A 9,207-nucleotide genomic window follows, 5' to 3' on the forward strand; every position below is an offset into this window, starting at 1 on the left:
TTGGGGAGCAGTAAAGGATGAAGCCTAGAGCAGAGCAGGATGAAAGAACAGGAAGTCCAAGGTGTAAAGATGACAGGATTGATCCAGGAAAGGGAATGGTGGTAAGCTTAGTTAGGGAGGGGAAAGGATGTTGAGACAGACGAGGGATGAATGAATTTAACTGGGTGCTCCAGAAGGGGGAGGTTTGTGGGCTAGATGGTGAAGAGGGGAGAGTGATGGAACAGAGAGAGATGAGCAATTAGTTGAGAAGAGGGCTGGGGAGCTGGAGGAGGGCTAGGCTGCAGAGCTGTAAGGAGGGTGGCCTCCTGCCCTGACCTCCTGCCCTGACCCCTGCTCCACCCCTGCAGTGTGACGGGGCTGTGTCGCCCAGTGTGCGCCCAGGGCTGTGTGAATGGCTCATGTGTGGAGCCTGACCACTGCCGCTGCCACTTTGGCTTTGTTGGCCGTAACTGCTCCACAGAGTGTCGCTGCAACCGCCACAGCGAGTGCGCCGGTGTTGGGGCACGTGACCACTGCCTGCTCTGCCGCAACCACACCAAGGTGGGCCACCCAGGACCTCAGACACTTGACCCTGGGACCAGGCCCTCGCTTGCCTCCAGCCCACGTGAAGGCAGCTTGAGCCTCATTCTGGGCCCTGATAGCCAGGGACGGGGAAGCAGTGGCGGAGCCAGTCCCAGGGAGATGTGGGGAGACTTTGGGGATGCTGTCTGGGTTTGTGTCACTGGGGGCTGCCCTGGAATAGTGGACAGAGTGGGTGATGGACCAGAGAGGGTGGGTGTATGGAGGAAGATTTGGGATAGTGTCGGGAATAGCTTTTTGAGCTCAGGATTTTGGGCTTCAAGTGCACAAGTGAAGGTGGGGTCTAAACTGCAGATGGCTGCGATTGTCTAAACTAGGTGCCGGAGCCCCTGCTGCCCTCCCATGCCCTCTCAAATCCTGCTTCCATCCCCTCACCGCTCCCCACTCTTGATGATTCTCCAACCTCTCTGACTCCCCTGTCCTGGACTCCCAGGGCAGCCACTGTGAGCAATGCCTCCCACTGTTCGTGGGTTCAGCTGTGGGAGGTGGGACCTGCCGGCCCTGCCACGCCTTCTGTCGTGGAAATAGCCACGTCTGCGTCTCCAGAAAGGAACTTGAAATGGCCAGGAGAGAGCCAGAGAAGTACTCACTGGATCCAGAGGAGGTAAAAGAGGCTGGGAGGCTGGGGGTCTGGACTCCCGGGTTTGAGGAAGAAAGGACTGAGGGCCTGGGCTTCTGTGTCTGAGGGAGGAGGGGACCGGTCCAAGCCTTTTGTGACCTCCCTGTCCTTCTTTGGTCAGATTGAAAACTGGGTGACAGAGGGTCCTAGTGAAGATGAGGCCGTATGTGTGAACTGCCAGAACAACAGCTATGGGGACAAATGCGAGAGCTGCCTCCACGGCTACTTCCTCCTGGATGGAAAGTGCACCAAGTGAGAGGAGAGGGGTCCGGGACCCTCACCCTTCTCACTAGGAACAGCCCTGGAACCAGATTCTCTCACTAGTCCTCTGCCCTCAGTCAGTACAGGATGGAATCCCCCAGTAGCACCATGCTGGGGCAGGGGCGGGGGAAGGAGCTGGACTCAGATGAGAGATCCCTACCTCCGAGGCTGGTGCTGAGACTGCATCCCTAATGGCAACTGGTAGGCAGAGAGGGCAGAGGCCTCGAAACAACTTCCCTGTCTATCTCCTTCCCTCCGAATGTTCAGTAAACTGTGAAGTCAGTCCATTCTGGCTCCCAACCCTGACTTCCACTCAGGCCTACTTGCTTTGGGCAAATGGCTTGACCTCTTTGAGCCTCAGTTTTCTCTTCTGGTCTGTTACAGAATGGAACTCATGTGCAGCATCCAGCCTGGGCCCCTGCAGGTCATGGGAGGCCTATAACCCTCATCTTCTTTACCATCCTCAGGTGCCAGTGTAATGGCCATGCGGACACATGTAACGAGCAGGACGGGACAGGCTGCCCGTGTCAGAACAACACAGAGACGGGCACATGCCAGGGCAGCTCCCCAAGTGACCGCCGAGACTGCTACAAGTACCAGGTGCGACTGGAGAAGCAAGTAATGGGCCTAGGGTCCCATACCCTGAAGAGGTCAGAGCTGAGCTAAGCTAGCCAGGCCAACAGGACTGACAGTCTGGTTCTGATACCTGTGATCTTGGGATCAAGTTTAGCTTGATAGTCTGTTTCTGAGCCCAAATCAGTTTCAGGCCCTGGGTAGTGATGCTAGGGACCCAGATATGAGCCTCTGGGAGACTCTCAGACTGGTGGGTAGACAGTCTCCATTACAGTCACAACTTGAAAGTCTCAAATACCAGAAAATTCATTTTATAGTTACTTAAGAAAAAAAAGGAAATGTATTGGCACTCAAAACTGAGGTCTGAGCTGGGCTCGGTGGCTCAACCTGTAGTGGATTGCCTGAGACTGTGGATTCGAGACCCATCTGGGCAACTTGGCGAGACCTCATCTCTACAATAAATCAAAAATTAGCTAAGCGTGGTAGTGCATGCCTGTAGTCCAGCTACTTGGAAGACTGAGGCAGAAGGATCACCGGAGCCCAGCAGGTCAAGGCTGCAGTGGCTGGGAGCGACCACTGCACTCTAGTCTGGGTGACAGAGTGAGACTCCAACTCAAAAAAACCCCCAAAAAACTGAGGTCTGTATTTCTTGCTTCAGGAATGGCTGGGCTGGATCCAGGTGCTTACACAATCACATCATGAGTCTTTCTCCCCACATCTTGACTTTGCTTTACTCTGCATTGGCTTCATTTTCAGGCAGGTTCTTCCTAAGTGGCAGCCCTCATCTGATGACCTGAGGCTAACAGGGCACCTCATAGCATCTAATACCCAGTTTCAAATTCCCCTTGAGTCCATTTCCCTTTTCTTCCACAGGGAGGCTCTTAGAGTGAGTCCATTTCCCTTTTCTTCCACAGGGAGGCTCTTAGAGCACCGGCGCTGGCCTCCTGACTGGCTGCCATGTTGCAGGCTTGCCTCCCACAGGGAGGATATCCCATGCACCCTGCTTGGAGGACAGCTGCCACCATTCCAGCCACCCACCTTTTCTCTCCAGTTCCAGAGGGAAGGGACAGTCTCTTGCTTTCCTCAGTCTCCCTTACCCATCTACAGAAACGTCATAGCAGCAAAGATGCAACTTCACCCAAAATGGCATCGATTTTGCAAGCCTTACTGACTCCTAACATTTCCATCCTGGACCAGAATTTCTGCCTTCTTGATAGCAAAAGGCCCGTTGACCTTTACCAGACGGTCCCACAGATGAACTCAGACCTCTAGCATCTCTTATGGCTGCTCTGAAGTAGCCGTTTCTCCTGGTTCTTTTAAATAATAGTGATAGCAGTAAGAGCTGGTGTGTAGCAAGTGCCTGCCGTGGACCTGGATACTGGAGATGGGTGACAGCACAAGACAGAAGGCTCAGCAAGGCTGTGCTGGGTTCTTGGTGAGGTGCTGACATGAAAGTGGGCTCAGAGACATTAAGTGTCCTGCCCCAGGTCAGGCAGCCGGTTAAGTTTGGGTTGGGTTTGGACTGACTGATCCCAGAACTCAAGTGGTCCCCAGTGAGCTGTAGGAATCATAGTAGCTGCTATCCATCCATCCATCCACCTATTCATTCAGCACATATTTATTGAGCACCTACGATGCCAGGCACTGTATGAGGTGCTAGAGACTCAGGAGGGAACTAAACAGGCAAAATGTTATGTCCTTAAGGAGTTTCATTCTCATAAGGGGAATCCAGCAATGAACAAGCGAGTAAGTCAGATAACCAGCGTGTTAGGCAATGATAAGCACTAAGGAGAAAATTAAGCATAGAGGGGTGGGGCCTGGCATGTGTTGGGAAGTAGAAATGGTAGATACGGTGGCCAAGGAAGGCTTTGGTGGGAAGATAGCACTTGAGTAAAGACCTGATGGAAGTGAGGGTGCTGGACAAGTGGACATGTGGAAAGAGAGCCATCCAGGCAGAGAGTCAGCCAGTGCAGAGGCCCTGAGGCGGGGTCACCTAACCTGGGCCAAGTGCTGTGCCTGTGATTTCTGCTTTCCCATTAGTGAGCCACAGTTACCACCTGTGACATGCAGGGGAAGAGTCTCAAGCTCAGTGAGGTTAAGTCACTCATCCAAGGCCACATAGCTTGTGAGGAGGTAGAGTCAGAATTCAGAACTCAACAGAGTTCTTCATTGCTATGCCTCAGAGTGCCAGAGGCCTCAGCATTAGTATGCTAGAGTCACTAGGGGTGACACCAGGGACCACAGTTCTGGAGTGTCAGATCCTAGCAATGTGTACACGGTGGCAGGGAAGTCACAAGGAAGTGGCTGGGCATTGGGGGTGGCGCCCATGGCAGTGGCTCCTTACCAACTAGTACAAGATATTGGGGAATAGCCTGGCACCGAGCTCAGTCCTGGTTCCCCCTGCTACTGCCCACAGTGCGCCAAGTGCCGGGAATCGTTCCATGGGAGCCCTCTGGGCGGCCAACAGTGCTATCGGCTCATCTCAGTGGAGCAGGAATGCTGTCTGGATCCCACCTCCCAGACCAACTGCTTCCATGAGCCCAAGCGGCGGGCCCTGGGCCCTGGCCGCACTGTCCTCTTTGGCGTGCAGCCCAAGTTCACTAACGTGGACATCCGCCTGACGTTGGACGTGACCTTCGGTGCTGTGGACCTCTACGTCTCCACCTCCTACGATACCTTCGTAGTCCGTGTGGCCCCTGACACTGGCGTCCACACTGTGCACATCCAGCCACCTCCACCCCCTCCGCCCCCTCCGCCCCCTGCTGATGGCGGGCCCCGGGGAGCTGGGGATCCAGGGGGACCAGGAGCCGGGAGTGGGCTGGGCACCCCGGTGGAGCCACGGGTGCGGGAGGTGTGGCCACGGGGCCTGATTACCTATGTGACAGTGACAGAGCCATCGGCAGTGCTGGTGGTTCGTGGTGTACGGGACCGGCTGGTCATCACCTACCCACACGAGCACCATGCCCTCAAGTCCAGCCGCTTCTACCTGCTGCTGCTGGGCGTGGGAGACCCAAGTGGGCCTGGTGCCAATGGCTCAGCAGACTCGCAGGGCCTACTGTTCTTCCGGCAGGACCAGGCCCACATCGACCTGTTTGTCTTCTTCTCCGTCTTCTTCTCCTGCTTCTTCCTCTTCCTCTCTCTCTGTGTGCTGCTCTGGAAGGCCAAGCAGGCCCTGGACCAGCGGCAGGAACAGCGCCGGCACCTGCAGGAGATGACCAAGATGGCCAGCCGCCCCTTCGCCAAGGTCACCGTCTGCTTCCCGCCTGACCCTACTGCTCCAGCCCCTGCATGGAAGCCGACTGGGCTCCCTCCGCCCACCTTCCGCCGCTCTGAGCCCTTTCTGGCACCCCTGCTGCTGACAGGGGCTGGGGGGCCTTGGGGACCCATGGGAGGAGGGTGCTGCCCACCGGCCATCCCTGCCACCACTGCTGGCCTGCGAGCTGGGCCCATCACCCTTGAGCCCACAGAAGATGGCATGGCTGGTGTGGCCACACTGCTGCTCCAGCTGCCTGGTGGTCCCCATGCACCCAACGGTGCCTGCCTGGGGTCAGCTCTTGTCACACTGCGGCACAGGCTGCACGAGTACTGTGGAGGTGGCGGGGGTGCTGGGGGCAGTGGACACGGGGCTGGCGCAGGCCGGAAAGGACTGTTGAGCCAGGACAACCTCACCAGCATGTCCCTCTGACCTGCTGCAGGATCCTCAGCTACAACAGCCAAGTTGCCTGAGGGGGCCACCCTAGACTTGGGACCTCCACCTGGGGGCCTTGGACATTGTCTCCTCAGACACCACTGGCTCCCTTCCCCCACAGGTGCCCAGACAGGGCCTCCCTTATTCTGCATTCAGCAGCTATTTATTGAGCACCTACTATGTGTCAGACACTGTTGTAGGCATGGGGCAAAGCAGGAACTAAGAGATGAGGTTCCCTGATTTCATGGGACTTGGGTTCTAGTAAAGGGAGACAATCGGCGTACACACGTACACACACAAAGATAGACGAGTAAGATGGTTTTAGAGCAGGAGAAGTGCCATGAGACCTCCACAGGAGGTGGCAGCGAAGGGACCACGGGAGACCACAGGATAAAGTCAACTGGGCATTCAGTAAAGCTAAACTGGGCAAGACTAAGAAGATCTGGCCATGGGAAGAACTTCACAAAGCAAGTCCCAGGCAGAAGGAACTGCAAAGGCAGAGGTCCTGAGGTAGAAACCAGCCTGTTTTATTGAAAAGACTAGGAAACTGGCCAGCGTGACCCAGACCAAGTGTGAGGGAATGAGGTTAGGGACAGGCAGGAGTTGGGTCACCCAGGATCTTGTGGACCCCAGATAGGGTTTTGGGTTTTATTCTCAGGGCAGTAGGACACTGTTGGACAGTTTCATGGGGGCAGTGATAGGATCCAACAAACCTATTTAAGGGATTGCTCAGCTGTGGTGTGGAGAATGTATTGAAAGGAGCAAGAGAGACAGCAGGGGGATGGAGGATGACATTGAGGGGGAGTCAGGCTCAGGTACAGGGTGTGTGTGGAAGAATGTAATGGTGGTGTGAATGTCTAGATGAGGGAGGGGACAGATCCAGAATGGCCTCTAACTTTGTGACCTGAACCTTGGGAGAATGATGGAGTTGTTTACTAAGACGGGGTGCACTGGGGCTTGTGAGGAAGATCAAGAGTCCAATTCTTGATGAGATTCCCTTTAGATACCCCTTCAGTCAGGTGCTAGTAGGGTTACAGAAACCACTGTGAGTATTTCAAAGCAGGAATTGAGTGCAGGGGATTGGTAGTGCTAGCAACAGGAGTCACTGAAAAGAGACAGATGGGACAGAGACAGCTCAGAGGTGAGCCAGAGCAGGGCACAGCTGCTGTCACCCTTAGGCTGTCAGCAGTGGTGTTACCTGACCCCCGGACCAAAGCCACCCAGTGGGGTTGGAACGACAGAGCCCCGTCTGGAGGGAGCATCAGAGGAGACTGCCCTGAGATGCTGCCCCAAGTGGGCACGGGGGCTACCAAAGCTGGAGATGTAGATGCTGGAACTACCGCCGTACAGCTTTTCCAGACAGTGCTGCCTTGAAGACTTCTGGGCTCTCCCGAGAGGCTTCCCCTGCCAGTCACTTCATTGTACTTCTGAGCTCCTCTTCTGAGGACCCCCCCTTGTTCTAATCCTAGCCGTCATCTTGAACTTGGGACTCAACTTCCCCAAGCCCCAACCCCCACCTGCATTTTGGGTCTTTGGGAGACTGGGCCCTGCATCTTCCCCTCGCTGGGGGCCTCATTCTGAGAGGCTCTGCAGTTGTATGCATGTCAGATGTGGCAAAGGCCATGTCTGAAGAAGAGGGGAGTGACTGAACAAATAAAGAATGGGGAAGACCCAAGTGTTCAAGTGCAGTCTGCTTGCAGGAGAGGAAGGGAGAGGGTGTCTCTGGTCTCTAAGAACCCAAGTGCTGGAGAACTTGCATAACTCCCTTTATGATGCCAGTCCAAACTGGGTGACCCGGGCCTTGTTCCTGGCTGCCCCTCCTGGGAGGGGTGAGGTGGGAAAATGTATCATGACAGAAGCTTTTGTTCCCTGGAAGGGATGCACTGAGGCAAGATGTGGCCGATGAGGCCTTGGCCCTTCCTTAGTTACCTGCCCAGCCCCTCAGCACAAGCTGGTTGCTTCATCAGGTTCTCAGCTGAGGACACGCCATGTGTTGGACTTGAGGGGGTATGTGAGTCTCCAGTGCGGCTCAAGAATAACGTGATCTTTTCTAACTCTGTGGGCAATTTAAGGGATTTTCAGGGATTATTCTGACCACGTTTTGCCTTTTTGAGCTGACAATAGTCCTTGCTCTTCAGGGTGTGACTGAACTTATGTTTACTGAGCATCATGTGCTAAACACTTTGCTTGGCATGTTACTGCTGTGGTTTCATTTGATTTTTCCAACAACCATATGAGGTAGGTACTGTGTGTAATCTCCATCTTGCAGATGAGAAAAAGTCTAGAACATCATTTAACTGTTGAGTGACAGGTGCCATTTGAACCCTGCTGTCAAATCCACGTGCCTGACTGGGCACAATGGCTCATGCCTATATTCCCAGCATTTTGGGAGGATTGTTTGAGGCAAGCCTGGGCAACATAGACCCCCAGAGCCAGGTTGCTACAAAAATCAGCCAGGTGTGGTGGCATGCACCTGTAGTCCCAGTTACTCAGGAGGCTGAGGCAGGAGGATCACTTGAGCCCAGGAGTTTGAGGTTGCACTGAGTTGTGATTGTGCTACTACACTCAAGCCTATGCAACAGAATGAAGCCCTGTCTTAAAAAAAAATCCACTGCCAGCCTCTCCTGCTTCCAGAGGAAAAGACCCTTTATGTGGCCAGGTTGACATAGCTGAAAGCTGTTCCAGTGTAAGCAGGCACTAGACACAGGGCTTTCCAAATGGCCAATTTCTGCTGGGGATAAGGCAGAATTTACCAGCTGGGGAGCTAAGGAGCAGTAGGATATGCTTCCCTGAGAGGGAGTCCTGAAGCCGCAGTAGAGTTCCCTGCACAGCCAGGAAGGAGCTGAGGTTCTTGCTCAAGACTCCTCCGTGTTAGGTTTGGACCCCTCGGGTAAGATCTCTTTCTAGCAGTTGTCCTTTGCCTTCGTAAGCAGAGCATTAGCACCAGGACTGGCCTTTTCTGCGATGCAGAGCCACTCTCCCTCTGACTCCTGTCACTGCTTTGCACATGGCACTGCACAATTGCTCCCTGGCACACATTCTTCCTCCACATTATCTTCTCAGCTGTCACTTCTCCCTGGATGCTCCTGAATGCAAGAGGCACGTGGTGGGGTAAGAGAAAGTTGGCATGGAAAGCCAGAGGCCAGGGTTCTAGCCCATGTGTGGCTATCAAAACCCTGGAGACGTCAAGAAAGTGGGGTGGGAGTTTGCTGAGGGCCTACAGCCCTCCAGGCACAGTCTGGGTGTTTGGCTTGAGTCTCTTAATCTTCCCAATATCACAGGGAAGTACAGCTCATTTTTCCATTTTGTGGATTCAAAAGCCAAGTCGAGACCCGCCTGGGCAACTTGGCAAGACCTCATCTCTACAATAAATCAAAATGAGCCGGGCGTGGTAGTGCGCGCCTGTAGTTCCAGCTACTCGGAAGGCTGAGGCGGAAGGATCGCCGGAGCCCAGCAGGTCGAGGCTGCGGTGGCCAGGAGCGGCAAC

General features: G+C 54.6%; 1 protein-coding gene across 1 annotated transcript in view; it reads left to right on the top strand.

Annotated features, from left to right (window-relative positions):
* The window catches only part of MEGF8 (multiple EGF like domains 8), a 49,205-nt gene extending 41,287 nt beyond the window's left edge, over window positions 1-7,918 (top strand). Inside the window, exons 37-41 of the mRNA XM_008062432.2 lie at window positions 348-540; window positions 1,013-1,183; window positions 1,320-1,450; window positions 1,927-2,059; window positions 4,449-7,918. Coding sequence (XP_008060623.1) covers window positions 348-540; window positions 1,013-1,183; window positions 1,320-1,450; window positions 1,927-2,059; window positions 4,449-5,717 — 1,897 coding nt within the window. The 3' untranslated portion in view covers window positions 5,718-7,918. The remainder of the gene's footprint in view (window positions 1-347; window positions 541-1,012; window positions 1,184-1,319; window positions 1,451-1,926; window positions 2,060-4,448) is intronic.
* Window positions 7,919-9,207: the final 1,289 nt, after the last annotated feature.

The sequence above is a fragment of the Carlito syrichta genome, unplaced genomic scaffold (genome assembly GCF_000164805.1).
Source record: "Carlito syrichta isolate Samal-C Ts95f unplaced genomic scaffold, Tarsius_syrichta-2.0.1 Scaffold305703, whole genome shotgun sequence".
Lineage (NCBI taxonomy): Eukaryota > Metazoa > Chordata > Mammalia > Primates > Tarsiidae > Carlito > Carlito syrichta.